The 25,759-nt window shown below is 43.5% G+C and overlaps 1 protein-coding gene across 1 annotated transcript in view; it reads right to left on the reverse strand.

Annotated features, from left to right (window-relative positions):
- Window positions 1–2,447: 2,447 nt before the first annotated feature.
- Window positions 2,448–25,759, reverse strand: part of Mulk (acylglycerol kinase-like protein Mulk) — a 36,082-nt gene continuing 12,770 nt past the window's right edge. The window contains exons 13-15 of the mRNA XM_075689642.1: window positions 16,587–16,654; window positions 15,456–15,552; window positions 2,448–2,582 (exon numbers count right to left, since the gene is read on the reverse strand). Of these exons, the coding sequence (XP_075545757.1) occupies window positions 2,463–2,582; window positions 15,456–15,552; window positions 16,587–16,654 (285 nt within the window). The 3' untranslated portion in view covers window positions 2,448–2,462. The remainder of the gene's footprint in view (window positions 2,583–15,455; window positions 15,553–16,586; window positions 16,655–25,759) is intronic.

A 25,759-nucleotide genomic window follows, 5' to 3' on the forward strand; every position in this document is an offset into this window, starting at 1 on the left:
TAAACTGGAATTGGATTATGGGGCTATACGTGTCAAAACAACACTCGGATTATGAGGCAAGCCGTAGTGGCGGACTCTGGATTAACCTTGACACCGTGATGTTCTTTAACGTGTCCCAAAATCTAAGTGCACGTGCGTTTTCTATTTCGCCCCCGTCAAAATACGGCTATAAATACGGTCGGTATAAAATCCACTACCTCCAGCAGTGCCATAGTCACAACGTTAACGCGGCGGGCACAGAAGTGTTGATTTTAACGGTCGACCGCATCCGTAGCGTCTCCTGGACCCTGCGGTGCGCTTTAATTATGCGGCTCTGCTTCTGCACGCCCTGCGTAAGTTGTCCGCTTGACATATTTGCATGGCGTTTATTTTTCAAAAATAGCAGCAGCGTACTGTAGCGTACCTTGAACTTAAGCTTATCCTGTTTCCCCGCAACCACCGTTTCCTTGCCTTCTCACTTCACCTCCCGCCCCTCTCTTACATGGGAACTGCCTCTTCTCCCCCCTCTCCATCTTCTCTCTACAGTTCTATCCGCGTCCCCTCTGACCTCGCAGGTTAGTAGAAAGGGAAACGCCGCGAGGGGAATTACGGATAATTACAGCTGTCAAGCGGCTAATGTGGCGACGGCCAGGGAGCTCGAGGGTATTGTGCACATACGACGCGGTGGGTTGAAAACGAGTTTCTCCCGTCGCCTTTGCTCTCTTACTTGCTCCTGTCATCGCTCCTCCGTACTTTCGCCGGCGCGCGATTCTCTTCACCTCCAGGCGCCTTCCTCCTCCGGCGCTTGCTTCCCTCGCGGCGACACACATAATCTCGCCGATTTCACAGAAGGGGCATGTACGCTTGCGCGTAACATGTTGGCGGTGATGAATTTCCAACCCACAACCCCACGCTCACAAGACGAGTGCCTTACCCAGTGGGCTAAGCACACACTCTTGCAGAAGCTGAAACTATCTGAACCACATGAATGTTGTATACCGACGGTGCAAAACAAGTGTCAAAGGAGAGCAGTTTCTATGAAGCCTTTTTTGAAGGATTTGGTGATGGTGGAATAAAAGCCATCTATAAGGCCATATGTAGAGCTGAAGTAAAACTCTTGCTTGGGCTAGTTGGTTCACACTTGAACGAGTAAAGGCAAGGCGCAAAAGACAAGTACTAAAGAAGGACACAAATGATAGGACCGGCGCCGGTCCTGTCGTCATTGGCATTGTATACAGTGTATAAGTGGCAGTGTATAAGGCATCGTATACACCAGGATAATTCCAGCTTTGCGAAAATTTGATGGCAAACACGCCACATTCCCGATGCGTTTCGGTGGTCGCGGGATATGCGCCTTCCGTTCGGGCGTTCCTTCACCGACCAAAATGCCACCGATCTCTAAAAGCTCATGCGCTTGGCGTCACGCAACACTGATAAGCAGTCAATGAATTGATAAGGAGTGATGAGGGGTTATACGGGTCTCATCACTGTTGATAATGGTTCGACGCGGACGGATCAGGTTCTAAGGAGCGATAAGGGCTTATAATGGTCGGAACAGTTCTGATAAGGGTAATAGGAGTCGATATGGGTTGATAAGGGTCGGATCAATACCGATAAGGTCGATAAGAACCAGATCATGTCCGATAAGGACAGAAAAGCGTTGAGAAGGATTGGATCGATTGCGATAAGGTTGATATCGACCGTCCGGGTTGATAAGGATTAGCTAGAGTCCGATAAGGTTGATAACAACCGATAAAGGTCGGATTAAGTCCGTAAGGTTGATAACGAGACCGCGGGCTGCATGGAAATGAGCAAGTAACACGTATACTAAGACATCTCCCTGGGGCGTTTCTGCCTGGTATTCACAATCAACCTGATATTCACACATGCTTCCGTGCTTTCCACACGAGCTGCTTTTGTTGTATCCTCTGTTCGCGTAGCGTTAATCGTTTAGATCGGTCCTGCCTATCAGTAAAATCTTGCACCGGTAAAGATCGGGCACCGTGAGGACGCTGCGCGCGTCAAGGCACCGACCACGGCAGGGTCATTCCCCGAAGGTGCCGACATTCGAAAAGTCGGACATCAAATATTTGATCCGCGAACCGAATTATTCAAACGCTCACTATTCGATTCGGAATCGAATATTTGAGTGTTCGCACACCCCTGATAGATATGCATAAAATTTGCATGTATATATATTGTTATGAATTTCTCCAGCGTGCTCAAAACACAGTAACAGGAAGACTTCTGTTTCTCCACAGAAAAATTTCTTGGACGTTTTGTAAGCAGCGCTGTGCGCTGAAGCAACATTTTGTTTCTTCGGTGCAAGGCTGTAAGAAATGGCACTGACCCCACTCGTAACAGCCACCTTCAATGAAGTATCCGCACTTAAAGTGTACAACATCTACTTCAATGTAGAAATTACATTTGAAGTGGAGAAAGAAAGGAAACACAAGTAAAGCTCGGGCAACCTGGCCTGTCTGCTAGCTATTTATGTATCGATACACATTCAAAATACTAGGAACAAGCTTCAGATGCATGCGGTCTGCCTTGTACTCGACAGAATCTATGTACACCATCTTCTTGCTCTCTTCAGTGCCATGCTGAAAAAGAAGAAATAGTTTTGAATCAATAATTGCCCAAGGCATTCCCCAAAACAATGTTTTACGGAATAAGCTAGGAGCTATTACTGCAGATATAGAAATGTTTATTGAAGGTGGACAACAGAGTTGCAGACGCCTGAGCATCAGAAAATGCCCCTCTATGTGAGCTATTCAAACAATGCAGAGCAAGTTCTCTAAGGGCTCTGCTGCTACTATGTTTTGCAACCTTACTTCTGTTAGATAAGACATAGTTCAATTGAATGCAGTGACAGCTGCTATTACAAAGACATACAGTACTGATGAGCATGTTGGTAGTTCAAACTTATGCTCTTAGTGCAGAAGATGGGCTGACAGGAAAGTATAGAGAGAGTACAAGGCACCATCAGCTAAATTTTAGGGTTTGCTTTTGCACAGTACATCTGCAAGAATTCAAAAATCTTATGAGGGATGTAAAAAAATGCACACATATGGAAGGGCATCTTGGTGTGCTGGAAGATGACAAATGTTTATGTGACATGTAACCCCAAAATCAAGTCAAGCCCCTTTTTAGAGATTGACACTGAAGCCAAGCTGATACATCTATCACCAAGGCTAGCAAATAGAGGTGTTCAAATAGTGGAATTTTCAAATAAAATCAAACGTGAATGCTAGGAAAATCTTGTCTTGAATTATCAAATTGAATAACGAATGAAGGAAACTTACAGTTCCATTTTGCAGGACGAGCTACGTTACAAAACAATTAACATATTTAATCCCAACCTTCCTTAATGCAGATCCAAACATGATCACTTTTGTGGAAAACTCAAAAAAAAAAAAAAGGAGTATGGGGTTTTACGTGCCAAAACCACGATCTGACTATGAGGCACACCGTAGTGGCGGACTCCGGAATAATTCGGACCATCTGGGGTTCTTTAACGGGCACCTAAATTTAAATACACGGGCGTTCTCGCATTTCGCCCCCATCGAAATGCGGCCGCCGTGGCCGGGATTCGATCCTGCGGCTCCGTGCTTAGCAGCCTAACAAAGCCACTAAGCAACTACGGCGGGTTGTGCAAAACTCCAGATGACTGAGTCGCTTTAAAGAATCTTATAATAGCACAGCCGTCATTTTGTAGCGATGCCTTCCATTTTGTAGCGATGCAAGCTTCCACTCGATTCTACGCTACGTTTATCGTCCACGGTTCTTGGACAGCTGAACCCACTAATAACGCGGGTGGATTGTCGCTTTGGCCACAGGCAAAGCGCTAAAAGCACAAAAAGACATTGGAAAAGAAATCGCTACAGTATCGCGGCCTATGTTTGCTTTCTTTTTCTGAGTGAAATTATGCCGGTAAGTATTGTTGTTACATTTCTGTGGTCTTTTGTATGGTTTATTATAATGATTTCTTGTTAGGTCAGATTCACCTTTTACTTGCATAACCTTGTCCATATTTTTTTAGAATATCCTACTGTATTGGACCTATACTTTAATAATATTTGGGGTTTTACGTGCCAAAACCACTTTCTGATTATGAGGCACGCCGTAGTGGAGGACTCCGGAAATTTTGACCACCTGGGGTTCTTTAACGTGCACCTAAATCTAAGCACACGGGTGTTTTCGCATTTCGCCCCCATCGAAATGCGGCCGCCGCGGCCGGGATTCGATCCCGCGACCTCGTGCTCAGCAGCCCAACACCATAGCCACTGAGCAACCACGGCGGGTTGACCTATACTTTCTATTTTAGAAACTGTATAGTGTATTTACATTATGTATGTATGTATGTATGTATGTATGTATGTATGTATGTATGTATGTATGTATGTATGTATGTATGTATGTATGTATGTATGTATGTATGTATGTATGTATGTATGTATGTATGTATGTATGTATGTATGTATGTATGTATGTATGTATGTATGTATGTATGTATGTATGTATGTATGTATGTATGTATGTATGTATGTATGTATGTATGTATGTATGTATGTATGTATGTATGTATGTATGTATGTATGTATGTATGTATGTATGTATGTATGTATGTATGTATGTATGTACAGTCGCCGACTGATAAATCGAACAGTCTTGGTTATTCGAACAGCTCCGCGGCACTGCCATTAGCCCCATAGACTTAATGTATAAGGACGACCGAAATTTCGGACACCTCATAGAGCGCCTCATGCGACATTTCGAACTCCCACAGCCCGACCGTGCGATAATTTAGCCACGGAGTCGAGCAGAAAAAGAGATATTTTCGTTTTAAATCGCCGCCGGCGCTTCCTCTAAACCGAAACCAGCGAAGCCTGGTCGACCTAGAAGTCGCCGATGAACATCCGGTGCATGCGTTGACTGTACTTCGGTATATCTGTTGCGACAGCATGACAGTGGTCGAGATACAAGCCACGATTTTGCAGCGATACCTTCCGCTCGATTTCATGCCCCTCTAATCACCCACCGTTCATGGCCGGCAGATCGACATCCGTTGATAACACTTGCGGAGTGTTGCTCTGACCACTGACGAAGCGCGAAAAGACAGCGTAAAAGGCAGCTAGAAAAGCGCAGCCTAGTCTAGGACAAAGGCAAGCGTATGTGCTCGCAGCAACGCGTTGACAAACTTAGACCATATTCTTAAACGTTCGTTGAATATGCTTTGATTTTCGCGATATTTCTCGTGACTATAGCAACAAAGGCGTCGACGGGCGGCAACGCTTCTGCACTATAATATAGCGTGCTTGACACTGTGCCGAGAAGGCCGAGAATGCCGTCGCTCGTAGACGACGACGCGTATTGTGCTAGCTAGTCACTTGATATTGAAGGTATCCCGGAAGTGACGCTCCCAAAATACAGCACACCTTTTCTGACCACTTGCGGAACGAGCATTGGAAGGAGTACGAGCAGCAGTTTTGCTCGAAAACCGAAACATGGATTGCGATATCAAATTATTAGACAGCTGTACGAATTATTTGGTGATTTTATCGGCCGTAGAAACTGCTGTACATATTCGCTGACTAAATTAACAAGCATGGTGGCAAGCGTGCACAGGCAAACATGAAGACATCTCACTCGATGACCGCGAACACTCGCTACTGTATTGGGACGCTGACGTGATAACGAGTGGCAGAAGCGGCGCGCGAATTGTCCTTCCTGCTGCCTCTCGCGTCAACGCGAACGAGGCGCGCGAGAACACAGCGCACACAAAACCATCGGCTATATCGAGTTACCCAACCTTTGCACCCATCGCAGATTACCCTCAAGATAGGGCGTGCGCGGCCGCGGGCCATGCGCAGCCGCAATAGAAGAGGGAAAACACGGTAACCTGCCTCACCCCCACCGCCTGCGCGCGCGAGAACACGGCGCGATTCCTCCCCGCCCACCTCCCTTGAACGTGCCAGACCAAGCCGCCATCTTTATCGGCTCGCCCTCGCAGCTGCAACACATGGCGCGCGGTTGCGATCTTATCACACATGGAATCAATACGGAACATCACGACGACGCCGACGACGACGACGGCGGCGGAAATCCGCCTTATAACTGATGTCGAAAAAAAAAACAAGTCACTCATTTTCGGGCAGATTCGGCATTTCGGACTCCCAGTTATTCTGACTTTTTGGCGCACTCCGTCGAGTCCGAATTATCGGTCGGCGATTGTAATGTATGCTACCCTACTCATGAGCAATGTGCAGGTGACAGGCCCTACGCCAGGCGGAATTCTTTTTAGTGTTGCCATTCAGGACCTTCACTGTATCTGAAATACTGTTGAATAAACAAATAAAAATATTTCTTTTACAAAACACGCACGTATTCACATGCACACACACAGACATGCCCACCCCTTCAGTGTGAACATAGCGAAATTCAATAAAGGATATTTCACTTCAACTGACGCAACAAATCTGCAGGCAGTTTAAGGAAAGGAGAAATGGGCTGCATAATGTGTGTGCGCGTATGCATGTGTGCGTATGCATGTGTGCATGTGTATAGAGCTGCCACTTGCACTATTTTTGCTAACTGAGACCATCCGTAGTGACTCCGTATTTCTGTTAGAGATGGACTGCCAACACGCATTTTAGGTGATCTTGCAGTGCTGCTTTAGAGCCCATTCCGGCACTAAAACGGTTGCATCCTTTGGGGTGTATATTTGTCCCACAACGATAATCGTCACGTGCTTTGCTTGGGTTTCCTTTCTTGGAAACTCGGCGCTCGCTACTTTCCTGTCGAGAATGCCGTGTCAAACTGATAACGCGCAAGCCGTTCGTGATATGGGAAGTACCGGGCTCGCAGCGTTAAAGAAACGAAATGCGGGCAAGACAGATGACGATTATTGTTGCGCGACAAGATAAGCCCCAAAGGGTGTAATTTCTTTTTAAGAGTGTGCATTGATCATCTGCCAAGACGTCAGCCTCGGTGTAACCGGCAGAACGAAAGAGGGGAGTGCAGTGGAGGGATGAAAGACGGCAACAGCGAAGAGAGAACGCGAGGAGGAAAGTGGAGGACACAGCGGAAGCGCGAGGAGGAACACGGAGGAGGAGAGTATGGCGAAAGGGTGAGAAGGAAAGTGGAGTGCCGCACAAGACGCACTTTACGGCGGCGACCTGCTACGAGATGGCGCCATAGTAGCGTGTGTCGTCACCCAGCCGCCGATGTCGTTCTTACTAAAAGCATGCGGCGAGCGCGTTCACCAATATCATATATGGAAACAAAGCACTGGCATAGGCTTTGAACCCACTCCGCATGAGCTACTTCGCCTGCACCATCGCTAGAGCATAGAATTAATATAGCCATGGATGGATGGATGGATGTTATGAGCATCCCCTTTGGAATGGGGCGGTGAGTTGCGCCACCAAGCTCTTGCTATTATACTGCCTAGTGTAGTACCTGAGTTAATTAAGCAACAAAAAAGAAAAAAAAAAGACACTATGAACTCCCACAACCGAATTTTCTGATCCCCTATGGCGAACGATGCTTTTGTATGTCTCCGTTTTTTGTCGTTTCCCTACTTTTCTTCCACCAATCCTTCAATTGCCTCTTACTAATCCCTATTGCGGACATGTTCACTTTTCCACTGCTCTCGCTGAACCCAAGGGCTTCAAGGAGGCCAGTGGTGCCTAAATTGACCGTTGGTTAGGTGTCTTCACATTCTAATAAAACATGCTCCATAGTTTCCCTAGCCAGCAAGCACATGCTTCTTCTTCCTTTTTATATCTCGCTTTGTAGGTGCGTGTTCTAAGGCATCCCGATCTCACTTCAAAAAGTAATTAGCTTCCCTTTGAGTTATCATAAATTGTTTCTTTCCCGATTTCATTTTTTCTTCTTAAGTAGTTACTCATGGCAGGTTTCCTTTCCATTGCCACCACCCATGAGATTATTTCAGCCCTTTCCGCTTGACGTTCTTTGTTGCTGTGCTGCAGCAACAAAGAATGTCCTACAAGAACAACCTACAGGTCGCATACTTGCTGGTAAGCTTTCTAGTTCTTTTCCTCCACTGTGAATCAATGTTTTTCCTGCACAGATACCTCAACACTCTCCCAGCCCATTTACTTTCTTCCATATTCCTCAGTCATTCTTCATACTCAATTTTACTGCGAGCTTCCTTCACTTCAAAACTAGTCCAGCCCATATCACCCTGCACAGCTTCATTTGTAGTCTTCCCGTGAGCGCCCAATGCGAGGCAACCCACTGATCTTTGGTTGCCGTTGAGTCCTGCTTGTACCCCTGATTTAAAGCAAACAAGTGCATTTCCAAAAGTAAGTCCTGGAACCATTACACGTTTCCACATACCCCAAAGCACTTCATATATATTGTGTCCCCATAGCGCTCTGTGCTTCCATTATGGCTGCATTTCTCTTCCCCTTCACTGTTATTGTTTTTTCCTGTGTTTCCATATATCTATTGCCTTCGGTTATCCATGTACCAAGGTATTTATATTCTGTTACCCGAGGTATTTCCTGGCCCTGTTTTCCTCTAGGGAACCAACTCTAGAAGAAAAGCACCCCATAGCGCACATGCACTGAAATTGGCAACCACAAGGACGCCGCCACCATAACGTCGCGATCCTGCTACCCTATGCAGGCGTGCAGATGCAGACAATGAGATGTGATTCACGCGAGATGGGCAATCAACACGATCCCGAGCCTCCCTCAGTATGATGGCGCCATTTAGTTCAGGTGCCTGCAAACGCATCCTTTCAGGCACAGTAAATTTTACATCCACATTTTTTAAATAGCCATCTTATCTGTCTGAAGAATATACGGAATGAAATGTTGTCCATACATTCGTGCTATATGTACATGCTTGTTTTTGCATAATACTGTGAATATGCTTCGCACTATGAAAATGAGTCCTAGCAACATGGTGACGCATTTGCGGTTTCCGGTTCTTTCGGCCTGCTTTTCCTCTAGAGCTCATATACTAACTTTATGCGCTAGAGAATGCACTCCGCGTGAGCCATGCATTCCCGTGTTCATGCTTTCTTTCTAGACAATGAGCAGCACAATTGGTGAAATCCAAAACACCTAAAGAGCTGCACTCAAATTTCACACTAGGAAGTGTCGCAATCGTCAGTGACTTTTTTACTGCAGAAGTGTTTTTTGTCTAGGACTCTCACAGACTTCAAGCAGTCAGAATAGAAAAGAAAACTCTCTCATCATCTGACATTCACCGTCAGACTGAATCTACCTGTCTACCCATTCAGCCTCAGACTGAATGGGCAGCCATTTCTAACCTCTCTTCCTCTTTCATGGAAAGTGACTGCTGTTGGAGACTTTCAGTACCCTTCATTTCTGCTCGACAGCAAATCTCGGGCATTAGCACAGTAGTGTTCTTGAAATTTGTTCTGGATATCAGGGCATGAAGGACTAGCTTATGGTAACATGCAGAGGCTTGCCCTGTCACTGGCTTGAATTGGCGTGGCTTCAGGCAGCATAGGCTCTTTTTTGTTCATGTTAGCTTGCGCACCTCGAAATGACTGAAGCACTCAATGATATACACAGAATGTGCGAATGCATAAAAATGCTTAATTTTGATAGAATGGTGTGAAATAACAACATAATAGCACACATCCTGCATTCTATGCGCTTCAGTACTATTTCAATATGCATACTGATGCAAACATGGAATGCGTAAACAATTCTGACCCTTTTGGCTCTCATTTGCTCCCAAAGGGTCGCATCTCGAGACAATTGAAAAGCATATTGACGTTGACAAGCATAAGAACATGTCAGAACGCTTCTATACATATTTGACTCCTAAACACACCCTTGATGAGCTTGAGAAACCTTACAGTTTCAGCTTTGATTTCTGATTTCTAAGCTGCATTGAGGCACCTGGTTTAGAGTGAAAGAGAGTAAAATCTTTATTTAACAAGTTCCTTGTTTGTGGCTCACATCTGGATTAACAATGTTTCGTTACAACATGCATTGGATCCATCATTAGAAATTACTGCATCAATGGCAGAGTTCTACAGACCGAATTAGTTAAAACCACCAGAGGAAGCATCTGAAATAAGCAAGAGATGCTGTGACTGTGCTAGTCATGCACACTGGGACTATCTGCTAACCACATGCAATTTGCATTACCTTTTATTACTGAAGTGCTCATCAGCCTCAGATTCTGCACTCACCCAGCTGGTTGCACTAACAGGCTTTCTTATGCCATAATAGCCACAGACTAAAATTTGTACATTTCATTTAAATTCATGAATCTAGTGCCACTACAGCAACATGGACTATTAGATTTGTACTAAATATTTCAAACATTCACAAAGACCTGCTAGTAGCCTGCCTTTTTGTGCGATATCAGGCATGAGCCTTTCATGACCTCTGTGCAGCACAACACAAGCTACCCTGAGGACGGCCGAAAAATATCTTGGTGTCATTATGTAGTAACACTCTTTTCAGTGTTGATTCAGGAAGTGAAATCGAATAGATGAGATGTCTAGTGCAGGTCACAGAGTATTGAAAACACAGTGCATGGAACACAGTTCTTATCATTGTCTAATAAAGAACTTTCTCCCATAAACACAAGCGAACATTTTGCTAATTCAACACTTAAAATTAAATTTGTCCCATTTATGACGTATCTTCTATGTTATTCATTGCTTGTTTCTTTAAACTTTTCTGCCCCCACATACTCCAGAACCAAACACTACACTTTAGCCAACAACTAATGCCTTAGCTTGTCCATGCTTTCTTTCATATTGTCCTTTACAATGAAAGTACCAGTATGGTGTTTCAACCTTTTTGACGACTAACAGAAAAAAATTTGTGCTAAAGCCTTGATGAGATTGAGCATATTAATCAAATGAAATAATACAGTATATTTTTCCAGTTTTAAAGCTTTTTAAAATCAGGGGGCAAAAATCGGGTGCTATTTTTCAAACTGATAATTGGGGAGAAATCAGGTTGTGAAACCATTGGGAAATACATGCTTTTTCAGGTTAAATCTACAGGTGTACTAATACACCCAGTTTATTTTATTGGAAGGTATCATGGGCTTCTTAACTCTAATGCGTTAAAATTTGTGTTTGTTTCAAGTAGGTAATCAGGGGGGACATCAGATTTGCCTAGCAAATACTCTCCGAAGTTTGGTGTTTGTTTGGAAATGAATCAGTAATGATGACAGTAAAGATCATTGATAACTTCTAAGAAATTAAACATTTTATTCACGAAAAGCTGGTCATCGATTTTTTACACGCCCTTGTTTACATACATTATCATGTGCATGCGCAGCATGTCGGTCTCCATTCAAGACCTGTCAAGTCGTTGAACGTACCTCAGCTGGGAGAAAGTTCATACGACATCACGGCTTCCATTAGCTAGGCACAACAATGTCAGTGCAGCATTTGCCAGCCTGGGGTAGTGAGCGCTAGAGTCCTGCCAATACTCAATGAGTTCGACAGCTGTGTTTGTAGTGCCTGCTTCCAGCAGGTACTCGTTGAAGTCATTGTGAAGTGAATCTACATCGTCGGTTACGGACATGAACACAGGCCGGCAGTCATCAAATGACTGTCCCAACAGGCGCTTCTGAAATGGATTCAGGACGGCTCCTAACTTTCACAAACTTAGCTGGTTTTCATCTTTGTCTGCAACGTTGCGTTCAGCATTGCAGTGCCATTTTGTGGCGAGTTTCGTGCACAACTCTTCACAACATGTTTTTACTAATGTGGCACCGCTCTTTGGTAACATAGACAAAACAGCTCTGGCATGATCGTTTTACCGATCGTCGTTGAAAGCTTGCTGACAGTCTGCTGCAGCTTGATGTTTACCAGATGATCAAAGCTGGGCATCAGTTTTTCACTTTCAAGAATTTTCTGGGCACCTTAAAGGGGGCCGAGTGTGCCTCTCATCAGGATTGCCTTCACATAAAAAACTTCTTTTTCAGAAAGTATCACCCGAATAGCTTAAGCTTTGCTGCTATCATGCGAGCTTTCAGCAAGTTCCATTAACAAGCTCCACATTTCTATAACAACCACAAGCACTTTGTAGATGCTTTCCTATCTATTTGGGACAACAGAAGGTGGCTTCTTAACATCAGGTCCAAAGTGGCCATTTGAGCACAAATTTCAGTGCACTTTTGGGAGAGCTTGTTAGCGTGCTTAATTAACGCTCCAAACTTGATCACTACGGACCGAACTGTTGACATGCTTGGTAAAGAAATGACATGGTCAATACTCACATAAATCAGGTGTGCTAAATCTTTCACAGGCAAGATTTGGATGCCTTCAGCTTTACAGATTTCTTGTACCATTTTTTGCATGTACTCCGCTGAATCTATGGCTACAGCCGCAACGTCTTTCCATGTCTTGCCTACAGTCAGGAGAGCCTTATTGACTACACTGGCAACCGTGTAGCTGTTCAAAGCATTTACTCTGTTGACGTCGACCAAAACAACCTGCTTCTTCACTGTTTTTTGGCTATAGTAGCACAGGAGAGCGTTGATGGTAAGCACTCCAGTGATGTCTGGGATTCGTCGACAATGACACTCACTTCCACATCTTGCATATCATCGTGGATTTTCACCATGTGCTTGTCAAAAGTTTCTTTCAGGTATTTCAGCCGAAGCCTTTGTCCTGTTGGCATGGTCTTATCTTGCATATCATCGCGGATTTTCACCATGTCCTTGTCAAAAGTTTCTTTCAGGTATTTCAGCCGAAGTCTTTGTCCTGTTGGCATGGTCTTCAAGGCCTTGCAGTATTTGCATATGAAGTCTCCCACAGGTCCACCCGCCTAGTGCATGCTGATTCCACTGTACGCTAGGAAACAAATGAAGTCATGGATTATGCTGTTGTTCAGGTATTTCAGCCGAAGTCTTTGTCCTGTTGACATGGTCTTCACGGCCTTGCAGTATTTGCATATTATGTCCCCCAGAGGTCCGTCCGCCTAGTGCATGCTGATTCCACTGTACGCTAGGGCACAAATGAAGTCATGGATTATGCTGTCGTTCAGGTATGTCAGCCGAAGTCTTTGTCCTGTTGACATGGTCTTCACGGCCTTGCAGTATTTGCATATTAAGTCCCCCAGAGGTCTGTCCGTCTAGTGCATGCTGATTCCACTGTACGCTAGGGCACAAATGAAGTCATGGATTATGCTGTCGTTCAGGTATTTCAGCCGAAGTCTTTGTCCTGTTGACATGGTCTTCACGGCCTTGCAGTATTTGCATATTAAGTCCCTCAGAGGTCTGTCCGCCTAGTGCATGCAGATTCCACTGTACGTTAGGGCACAAATGAAGTCATAGATTATGCTGTCTGCTTCAGTTTCTTTCATACATTGTCTACAGGACATATCAAAGAGCGTCTGCTGAGATGTTCTCGCCTTCTCAGCTTCCTGGGTCAACATCTTGAACTTCTTATGACAAGATGACGCCAGATGCTTGCAAATTCGATCGTAGGGCTTCTTTGCTAGGTCAGTGACCAACTTGGTGTTGCAATATTTGCACACTAACGCGCGGCTGCCTTAACAGTCTTTTGTTGCAATCTGGAGATCTTCATGCTCTTCACACCAGTCATACAGTGTCTTTCGTTTTCTTCTCATCACCAAGCTGAATTTTCCCGTGCTGCGTACTGGAGCCTTATGTTTGCGACAGTGGCTTTGCGCTCACCAGTCACCCCAGGTAATGGGAAGTGACGATGGCGATCATGCGTCTCACTGCTTAGAGTTCGCACTCTAAACCAATCAGATGCATGATTCGCTTCATCGCCAGTTCCTTCTCTCCAGGTGGCTGGTGAGTTCTTTGTTAGCAGTGCTTCGAATTTGTCGAGAAAACCTGTAGGAAAACCTAAAAAGGCCAGCCTCCTATCACTTGCTGGCCACATTCTCTAGTCTGTCTTTATCTCTCCCCCATCCTTACTAAAATGTGACCCTTTTTTGAAATCCTTCGAATCGCAACAATGCCACCATTCTCGGAATCTTGCTGTTGCTGTCAAAATCGAATTTTGAGTGCAGTGACTTCCTTCCCTTCTTTTGTGGGCAGTATAAAGGGGATACCACAAGCTGCGTGAAGCGTGGGGGATGCATAACGCTACATGGCTCTCAACAAGGCCGACCGACGAGCACGTATAACTTACCGTGATGGAGGCTGGCTGAAGAAAAGTGATAATAGGCATTGGGGCCCTCACTGGTAAAAAACTAGTGTACGAAACATCTTCGTCGCTCAATCCCTCCCCCACCGACTCGTCACCCGTTCCCTTCACATGAAAGCCATGGAAGCAGCTGCACATACCCGAGACTAATCTGCAGTAGGCGAATTGCCGTTTTCTTTGCTTTTCTTTTCGTCCTAAATTTGTTACTCCCTGACTGGCACCCATGTGCTTGCAGCATGGTCAGCCTCAAAAGTGTTTGCCCCTTTCCTTTGCAAGCCTTTTTTCCGGTGTGCGCATGTACAAACTCACGGCGACCTGCCGAGAAAGCGGGGATAAAAAAAGTGCAGCGCTAGAAAGCAACATCTACTCTCCAAACAGCAGGGTGAGAATGCGCCCGTTTGTTTATATTGTGCAGAGCGCCCAGGGAGAACGGTGGACTGTCAGCGCATGATTATGCAGATCACTACTGGGAAGGTCCATTCGGGGAGAAATCTGGTTTAACCCGATTCTCCTGAAACATGTTCGGCGGGCAAAAATTGGGTAAAATTAGGTTTTACCCAAAAATAAACAATCCTAAGCACATGGCATAAATCATTCATTTTTTTTTCCAAGTGTTAAAAGAATTCTACATGTATAAAGCTGTCGTTAGCTTCTTCATGGTTCTATAGAGGAAACATGTGGCAGCTGTCTGGAAACCAATACAATATATTAAAGTGGTGATTATTATACTCAGCTGCACTCACTAATTAGTTGTCCAACTTTCTGAATGTTGAAACATATGAGGGCACAATCTGAGTGACTAAAGTTTTATTTTTGAAGAAAGATTTACATTCACACAGTGCTCAAGATGTTTAGACTAAACTGCATTCAGTAAGTTATACAGTGATTTCTTTTTTTGACCCCAAGATGTGGTTAAATATCTCTATAATGACAGTGAATCAATAGAAAAAAAAAATTACTTTTCTTTCAACTACTGTGCACACAATATTTTATATTATGTAATACTACATGCATGGACAAGCAGATCTGCACTAAAGCAACCTACGTGCTCAATAAGATAGCCTCAGCAAGTGTTGGTCTGCATGACAAGTTACGAAGCTGTGGTTTTTCAGCATGTAGTAATTAAGTGTAATTAGAGAGCGGTAATGCGCAGCAGAGCAGCAGAGAGAGAAAGAAACATACACCATGACAGAATGCAGAAAGTTAAAAACTCCGGAAGTTTACCCACAAGCATGCGCACTCTCTGCCTGATTAAATAGGTCAACCAGTGCTTTTGTGTTCTGCTGACTGCAACAACAAACTTTTCAATACTAACCTGCGATCCACTGGAGTAGTCCACAATGGCTTCGCGAGCCAATATTTGGTGTGGGGCTGTGCGTACTTCTCTTTTCTTGTCTGAGTACCTTTGAAGACTTTTTTTGTAGATGAAAAAAAAGAAAGAAACAATCTCATAGTAGCGGTAACAAGGTTGGGCTGATTGGTTGTGCTTGAGACTATGCATTATATAATGAAAGCAGACACGGAAAAAAAGATGGGAACAGTACACAATGTATGTGACTTGCGACACACACGCAAATGGGTCATGCGTACCATCTTACATGTTTTATTGCAGCAAGCGTTGCAGGTTCTATAGCTCTTAACCTCTCTATTCAGAAGCCATGGCACAAAGCTAACTACCTCATACAATCTCCACAGTTTCATGGAGGTCCTTAAACATTTCCTTAATGCTTGTAACAATTATAAAGAAATAATGGCGGTAATAAAGAATTGTAAGGCACACATATTTCTTATCCTATTGCTGTTATTTTAAATCTGTGTTCTGTGTTAAACATTGTCAGCAGTATTATCACAATAAAAGAGCCCCAAGCGGGCCCTCTTTGGTGGCCTTAAACAAGACCCAGGAACAGCTTTCAATGAAATGAAATATGTATGCCCATCTATTAAACAAAGTGACTTTACTTCAGAGAACTAAATAGATGGAGTGAAAGAATAAAAACAGAAGGAAGTTATGTGAGAAAGCATCAGGTCGGCTATTCCAGACATGAAAATTGAAGAAGTGAACAGAAAGGAAAGAGAGAGAGAACTGTGAAGAGTGAAAGATGGTAAACTAACAGTGCAGACTAACTGCACTAAATACATACACTATTAGAACCTAGCCAGAAAAAAAGTATGATTTACATAAAGGGTCATGGAAGCAGTACCTAATCCCAGTTAGTGGTGGAAGCCGCTTTGCCAGCTGACCTCAAGCTATGCATAAAGTTACCATAAAATACATCGAGAAATCGTAGCAGTGAAGCATAAAACAAGTTGTTGCATAAGTTAATAGAGAAAACAACTGCTGCGGCTAACGGCAACACCAAGGTGCTGCTTTGGTGGCCTTTTATAACACTGCCTTTTCTCCTACAGAAATATTTCAGGTTCATAGAGCACACAGTCATCAACCTACCATTCAGAGAACAGTTGGTACCTTCCAGAGAGTGGTGGACTGGCCTTCAAGTGAAGTGTGTGAAGATCCTGAAAGGGCAATGGACATACCAACAGACTCTTGCATTAGCACATTTGAGATTAGCCGGTGCATTGTTGCATTCAAGCTATACTATACTTATGAAAGGCACTGAAAGGATGGACAACCACACAACAATTGCATGAACGTAATGTGTCATCTTACGCGTGTTCCTTGTAATTTTTTTAGCTCTTTCAATATGTTCTAAATATTACTAAAGAACAATGGGCATAAAAGTTAAACTCCAGAAATGCTGCACACCAATTTCAGACAACTACAGTTCTCAAGTTCAAGCTACTAGTTATGTATGTAACAAACTTGATTTACTGCATCGAGCAGTAACTTGGCTGGCACCAGCCAGTTATGCTTCATAAAGTTAGAAAATTTTGTTAGTAACTGTTTTGGTTCACTGCTGCACTTGGGCTCTTAATGCGTTCAACATGTTTGTGGTTTAGTAGCACCGGTAATGAAACACTACAGGAGACTGCAACAACAGCATAAGCATTACTGTCAACAGATTTATTTAGTGAGTTGACAGAGCTTAAACAGTTGCCCTTGCTTACCATACAAATTTAGCACAACATAATCAATCAGCTAAATAAGTCAGTTGGAAACAGCCCTCCCTGTGCTGATGTCCCTGTTCCCTATTCTTTGCCTGCTTTCTGGTGCTAGAAACTCACAAAGGGATCAACATCCATTAGCCCAAACTTCCATACTGCTAAGCTTTCCACACACTAACATGAATGGAATTCCATTATCATGAATTTACAAAGTTTCAGAAATCTAGTAAGTGCTCCTTGCATGCAGAGGGAACAATGAATATTAATAGATAAAAAAATTGTGCAGGTATTATCGATGATGGTTGTCAATGTAAGCAAAAAGCCAAATACTTTAAGAAAGCTATTAGTTGTACTAAAGTAATGGTGGTCTTGACGGTGTATATTTGTTGCAGTGAGGATATTTAGGTAGCGCTTGCTGTTTCACCGCATAATTCTGTAGAGAACAGATCCATTAAGCAACATATCTTTAGCAGTAATATAGACGGATAGCATATGTCCCTTAAAGGGCTATAATAGTTGGCATTCGGCACCGAACTTCTCCCACAACTCAGTTGCACAAGCGCACGGCCCCTTTGCGTTGGCGCCTTTGTACCAGCAGTAACAGGCTAACCACCAACTACGAAAACTTGCACAAGAGACAAAGAAAGCTATTAGCTTTACTACCTCAATTAATTAACTTGTGGCATGCAGCAATTGATGCAAATGCCAACTGAGTTGCTGCAGTCAACATACATCTGCTCTATTCCTACTCTGTATCAACAGATTAGATCTCCACAAACAGAGTAAATAGTGTAGTACTGATGCATATGACATGTTCTTCAACATTCATGTCCAAAATTGAAACCTGCATTCATATCCCTCAAAGGAATACCTCTTTCTGGAAGGAATCATATTTCCTTCTTAAAGGGTTCCTGAACCGATCCTAAGGCTTGGTGAAAAAACATTCAGTGGATAGCACACGCTACTGTTGTTAACGTCTTTGCCCAATTTGCAGTTGTGTGCAGCGATGGAGTTCCCACGTGCGGCATGAAGTTTCCTTTTCCTCAAACAGAGGCCTGCTCCTCACTCGTTTTGAAGCTGCCGACGCCTTGCATATTTCATCATATTTAAGATTCCCTAGACCACTGCTATTGGCCGATACCTGACATTAATCAAGAAGGGTGTTTGGATCAGTACGCTTCTTCCTATTGTTACTCTGTACGTTAATTGATGCAGTTAACTTAACAGGTAAATTAAACAAAAATGGTGCTGCCCCAAATCAACTGGTGCCGCCGCACTTTTTCGGAACAAAAAACATTGAGGAGAAATGAGAAAGATAAATACTGCACTTGTAATATTTATGCTCATATTAGGTCTTATTGAAAAATTCTTTGGATAATGTATTCCTGGGAGGCACAATACTCGTCACAAGGCATTTTTCAGACTTTAAATAAAACTGGTTCAGGGCTCCTTTCAGGAAAATGAACCCTTTTAAAAATACCTCCTTTTCATATACTTTACCTAGTGAATTCATATTCCTTAAAGAAACATGAATTCCTTAAAAGCTGCAACAAAATTTTGGTTCATGTTTCTTAAAAAGCCTAGCTTCTGGTAGCATGGATACAGAGCAGGCTCCCATAAAAATATTATATTTGAGATATGATTCAATGAATGACGAAAAGCTATAAGAAGTTATGGTACAACTCCTCTCACATGACTCCTCTCACGTCGACAGTAATGTGATTAGCATTTGTGCTGTGCAGTGACACGTCGATCTGAAGTCACACTTTTATTTACAACCTATTGTGGTCCCTCTGAGGATTTCATTGCTTCAGCTAGATGCGACACACACTGGTATCGTCCCACTCTGCAAGAGCACTAGCTTGCCAAAGTCACCCATATCATAGCAGGATGACGACAATGGTATGGCGCCAACATAGTGAAAAAGAAGGAATGAAGTTGATGGAACAACAGAGGTGGTATGATGGCGACCACATGATGACAATGAGATGACGATTCTTAAATGATTACAATGGTATAACAACGACAGTGTGACGACTATGACATGAAGACAATGGGATGGCGGCAAGAGTATGACAAGGATGATGTGACGACGACGCCAACGGATGACGAAGCTCAAATAACAACGATGATGGAATGACTGCAAGAGTATCACAAGGATGGTATGACACCGAAAGTGGGACGACGATTGCGTGACCATGACACAATGACAATGATGGAATGACAACGTAATTAGGACAATGTCATCACGACAACTGCGTGATGACAAATGTATTACAAAGCCTGTACGTGATTACGACAGCATGATGAATGTCAGATAATGAAGTTGGAGTGACAATGATGGCACAACCATGACAGCATGACGATGACGGTATGACATGGAAGCATGATAGCAACTGCATGACGACACAATGATTACTATGGTATGACAACGATCGCATCTTCGGATCGTATGACAACGACCGCCTATCTTCGGATCTACAACTGGGAGCCAGAATGATAAAGCCCTGCTTGACATCAGCATTGCGGTGCCATCAGGAGCCACGCTATCAACATCGGAAACGGAAAGCGGATCATCGTCGACGTCATACTGCCATGCTATAAATACAAGCTGCAACAGGCCGTCAACCAGTGGGCGCGGCAGCGGTGCTACTATGCAGACCAACCCGTTTCTATACCTTCTGCAGGTAAGAAAACGCTATGGAAAAGTTTACTGTAGTAACGTCGTCTGTCTGCTCCTGCTGCCGTGCCCACGGCTCTTGATCGATCTTGTGTACTCGATGCATGCTCTTTTTCAAACTCTTCTACTACTTAGTGGGGACGTTGAAACAAATCCGGGCCCAGATGATGTGACCATTGCAGAACAGCTGAAGTCTATTGCGAAAGATATTCAAGAAATAAAGAAAGGTAAAGCAGCGGCTAACCAAAAGCTCAATGCAATCGACAAAAATTGGAAAAGATCGGAATGCTTGAGAAACAAGTTGCTGAGAGTAATGAAAAAATAGCTGCACTTGAAGAGAATGTGTCCTTTCTGGCAAGAAAGGTTGACGAACTGGAAAACAGAAGTCGTAGGTCGAACCTCATCATCTATGGGTTGGATGAAGAAGAGGGTGAATCCACTGAAAGTCTCCGTGGGTCTGTAACTCGAAACATCTTTCAGGATATACTACATATTGAAGTCGAAGGCATTGAAAGGATTCATCGTCTGGGGTGAATGCGAAGTGACAGAACAACAAACAGGCCAGTCATGTTGAAACTTTTGGACTATCGTGATAAGGTGAAGATCTTCAAATGCTGCTCAAAACTAAAATATTCAGGATATTCTATCAGCGAAGACTTTTCACGTCCTCTCAGAGAAATCAGAAAGAAACTATGGGACACAACTAAAACAAACCGTGAAAGAAAGGAGAAGGTCTTTTTAATGCACGACAAAGTAAGCATCAATGGCCAGCTTTTCAAATGGGATGAGGAAATAAATGACTTGGGCGAAATAAAAAAAAGTGAGAAGAAAATAGAAAAAAACGGTAATGCTAGCAATCCATCAAAAAGAACACGCAGCTGCCGATAACCCTATTAAATATAAACGCGCGCAGCCTTCTAAATAAGATTGACCACTTGGAAGCTACCCTTCTCGCCTTTAATCCAGGTATTGTTGTGATCACTGAGACTTGGCTGCACTCTGGCGTTCAAGATCATGAAATCGTTCCCCCGGGCTATGTCATCATTCGCAAAGACAGGGAATCTAGGGGTGGGGGAGTGGCCTTGGTCTTAAAACGTGATCTACCCTTTACGCAAATGCCTGACATTCCTGGTGTAGAAGCCGTTTGGTGCAAAGTTCACTTGAAATGTAAATCTGTTAATGTGGGCGCGGTCTACAGGCCACCAAATGCTGAAACTGTGTATTTGGATCTTCTGTTTGATTACATGTATAAATATGTCTATGGCTCTATGATCATATTAGCTGGCAACTTTAATTGTCTGCTAGTTAACTGGAATACTTTAAGCTCAACTGATGCAACAAGTAATGCCATGTATCGTATCCTATTGACTTTAGAACTTGTACAAATTGTTAGAGAGCCTACTTGTGCGCAAGGATTATCCAATTCTATACTAGACTTGGTGTTTGTTAGTAACTACTTCAGAATAGATGATTGTAAAGTTGAAGTGTCAAAAGGAATTTCTGACCATCAAACGGTACTGTGTACGCTGTTCTTGCCAAACTTGGGTCGCCAGCGCGGTCCGACGAAATATGTGCGCGCATTTAACAGAGCGAACGACGCGGCTGTTATGACGTATCTTATTCATGAATTTAATGATTTTTATGATTTGTATGTTCAGAGTATCATAACTGTTGACGCCTTGTGGGTACAATTTAAAGAGCATGTGATGCATTGCATCACAAATTTTATCCCTTTGAAAAAGAAGGCAACATACAAGCACAATCCATGGATTACTCGAGAAATAATCCACATGAAACGAAAAATTAATAGGTTAAGGCAACGAAATAGGCAACGACCAAACTTAGAACTAAAGGTCAACATAATTTCGCTAACAAAACAATTAAAGAATAAAGTACTTGAAGGTAGGAAACAATTTTGTGGCACTACACTTAACAACTTCTTTAAAAATTCGCTGGCCAAGTTCTGGAGGTATTTAAACAGAAAGAATGTTACTGCTAGTTCGCCTACACGTGGAAAGCAGCAAGCTGACTCATTTAACAATTACTTCCAGTCGATATTCACCGCCAATAACGGTGTTTTAGGAACATTAGCGTGCTATAGTAATGAGTCTACACAACTTTCTGCCGCTCCGGTCAAAAGTGTACCTGGGATTCCTTCTCTGTTGTTGAACCTTGATGAAAGAAAGAGTTGTGGTCCTGATGGAATTCCAAACTGCTTTCTTAGGCGCTACGCCGAACCAATCAGTGACTATCTCTACCTCATATTTTCTAAGTCACTTCAGGACAGCTGTCTGCCCGCTGAATGGAAGGTAGCAAAAATTGTGCCCATTCACTAATCAGGCGACGTAACGTCCCCGTCCAATTACCGGCCTATATGCCTCACATGTACCTGTTGTAAAATTCTTGAGCACATCTTATTAAAATTTCTTAAAGAACATACTGAGACTAAAAACATCATTCACCAAAACCAGCATGGCTTCAGAGCAGGGTTGTCCACTGTTACCCAACTGGCAGAAATCTTTCATGACCTCGCAGAGGGAATCAATCATCAAAGTCGAACTGATATAATTTTCCTTGATTACTCAAAGGCTTTTGATCGCGTGGCACATGCTAAACTGAATTTCAAACTAAACAAAATACTTGGCGATGGTCCCGTTACGAGGTGGATAGCCAGCTACTTATCGGAACGCCGACAATATGTGCAATACAATGACCATGCTTCTGATATCGTTCCAGTCATTTCTGGCGTGCCGCAGGGCTCTGTGCTAGCACCATTTTTGTTCATTTTATACATAAACGACATAACATACCATGTTGATGTGAAGGTGCGTCTCTTTGCGGATGACTGCGTACTATATCAAAAAATAAACACTCATGCAGGCCAAATAAGGTTAAACACAGCTTTGGGCAACGTCATAAAGTGGTGCAATATATGGCAAATGGCAATCAATATGGAAAAAACTGTAGTGATGTCTGTCACAAATAAGAAAACAAAACTTAATTTCCCTTACGGTACTGGCAACGGCGTTCTCAGAACAGTAACTGAAAAGAAATACCTTGGTGTGATTATTTCTGATAATCTCAGCTCTAAAACCCAAGTACAAAACATTACCAAAAAAGCAATGAACAGTTTATACTTCCTTAAGCGCACCTTGCGCTTTGCGACTTCAGATACCAAGTTACTCGCATATAAAGTCCTTATCCGTCCAATCTTAGAATATGCAAACGTCGTCTGGTTTCCATATATGCAAAAAGATGTACACATGCTCGAATCAGTTCAACGAAAAGCTGTTCGTTTTATCTACCATAGATACTGGCGCACTGATTCTCCCACAGAACTGCTTTCCTACGCAAGCCTAGACACCTTATCAAGCCGCGTAACACTCCATAGACTCAAGTTTCTTTATCAATTAATTCATAACGCATTTAACATGGATCCTGCTACTTACATTAGTTTTAATCGTTCTAGAGAAACATGTCACAAGCATGACTTTACGATTAATGAATACTCTTGTGCTAACAACACATATTACTTTTCCTTCTTCCCTCGAGCCATAAGAGAATGGAACGGCCTAGATAAATCTATAACTGCACAGGATTCCTTGAAAAAGTTCGCTGAGCTCGCAGCCTCGTCAGTCTTGCCAACAATCCAGACCTGATGATCATGTTCAGACTGTATTGATTTTGTGTTGTTGCCCACTCGGTGTGTAACTGGCGTATTACTGTAGTGTACTGTATACTGTTTGTATTGTTGCCCGCTTGATGTGTAACTGGCGTATTACTGTACTGTACTGTATACTGTATTCCTGTATCTTGCTGATAAATCCAGTCCTGTAACAGTCCCAGTGGGACTAACAGTATCTTAAATAAAAAAAAATAATCCCAGTTGAATGACGACACCTTGATTACGATACAATGGTGAGGCAGGATTGACGTAAATGGAACTTTGAAGGCGGTATGACGACCACGGCATGTCGACAATGGTATGACGATGACTGTGTGACGAGGATGACTTGAAGAGGACATCATGGCGAAAGTTGGATGACAAAGTTTGAATGACGACGATGGAACAATTGCGACAGCATCATGACAGTATATCAACGAATGCACGATGACGACTGTATGATGACCACATAATGATGACGATGGCATGATGACCAAATCAGTCTAGTGCAGCAAGCTCACAATGCGGCTAAGGCCAACGGAGCCCTGGACTAAGGGAACTGACCCTGCTGAGCCCAGATGGGGACAGAAGCATCAAGATTGAAGATCCCAGTGGGCAGCCATGCAACACCTCAGTAAATAGAGCCAAATAAAGTTTTGCAACAACAACAACAACAACAACAACAACGGCATGACGCCAATGCGATGATGATGACTGTATGACGACAACGGCTTGATGAAGACTGTACCACGAAGCCTGGATAATGAAGATGGTATGGCGAAAGTCAGATGACGAAGATGGAACGACCACAATGACATCACAACAGCATTTTCACAATAAATGCATGACGACTGCATGATAATAATGGTGTGACGATGACGGCATGACAACAGTCGGATGCCAAAGCTGGAAAGATGACAATGCAACGACCATGATGGCATCACAACCACTGGTTTGGCGTAGTTGGCATAGGAGGTGTGATGATGACAGCATGAGGAAAGACAAATCACGAAGTCGGACCGATGATGACAGAACAACCATGAGAGCATCATGGTCATGGACACTTATCTACAATGGCCCAAGCTGATAGACAACTTGGGTCACTGTGTCAGCTTAAGAGGCTATAGGAAATATTGTAGCGAAGAAGAGAAACACTATAGTGGGCCGTCCTCTCCAGTGCTTTCAAGTGGGTCGAGTTCTCCAACGCTGTTCTTGGGAGACACTGCTCGTGCTGAGAGTCCACGCCCTGCTCTAATGATCACTCCCAAATGCCAGTGACAGGTGCACGTTAAAGAACCCCAGGTAGTCGAAATTCCCGGAGTCCTCCACTATGGCGTGCCTCATAATCAGAAAGTGGTTTTGGCATGTAAAACCCCATAATTTAATTAATTTTTTTATTTTTTTAAATGCCAGTGACTAACAAATGCCTTTACAAGTGGTGGGGGTTGCTTCAGCCTACAATGTTAACCCTAGAACTTCGATCCCATACCCTATGCTCAACCATGCCTGAAGACACATCCCAGCAAACAGACTTGTGTAAGAAAGTCAATGCTTCGACGTCTGAGCCCGACAAAATCAGAAATGTCTTAAAAGGGATAGAGGACGATGCTTTCAACATGCTACTTGCCAAGAATCCTCAATTTGTGACAGACATCATCACTCTATGCCAAAGCTACAAGGAGCTACACAGGCAGTGCTCGTTGACACATCGCCCTTCCTCGCGAGACAACCTCATTGCCAGTTTGGTTACCATCTCCAAGCAGTCAGCACTGCTTGGTGAAATGAAAGCGTTCATTTGGGAGGAAGTTGCACGCCAGCTCTTCTTGATATCCTTCACCCAGCTGCTGCATCTCTATCAGCCTGCATTGAATTTTATTCCTCTGCTCCGTTACACGATCGAGCAGGAAATCGCCGAGGTCTTGCCAGACCAGAGCCAACATCTTCTTGCAGCTGAACAACTAAGGTACGCTGACGTCGTTGCGCTGCCCCAACAGGTCCCGGTGGCTGCACCACTCAGCCACGCTAAAGTCTTATAAGCTACACTAATAAATGCCTTTACAATATATATATGTATGTACATGTACAGAGAGAGAGAGAGAGATAGGCTCGAAACGCCTGAAGTAGGCAAAGAATGTTATTCGTATTAATATAGGTATTTCTGATGCCAGAAGATCTAAAAAAAAACAGGCTACCATTACCTCTCACGAAAATG

This window comes from Dermacentor variabilis, chromosome 4 (assembly GCF_050947875.1).
Source record: "Dermacentor variabilis isolate Ectoservices chromosome 4, ASM5094787v1, whole genome shotgun sequence".
Classification (NCBI taxonomy): domain Eukaryota; kingdom Metazoa; phylum Arthropoda; class Arachnida; order Ixodida; family Ixodidae; genus Dermacentor; species Dermacentor variabilis.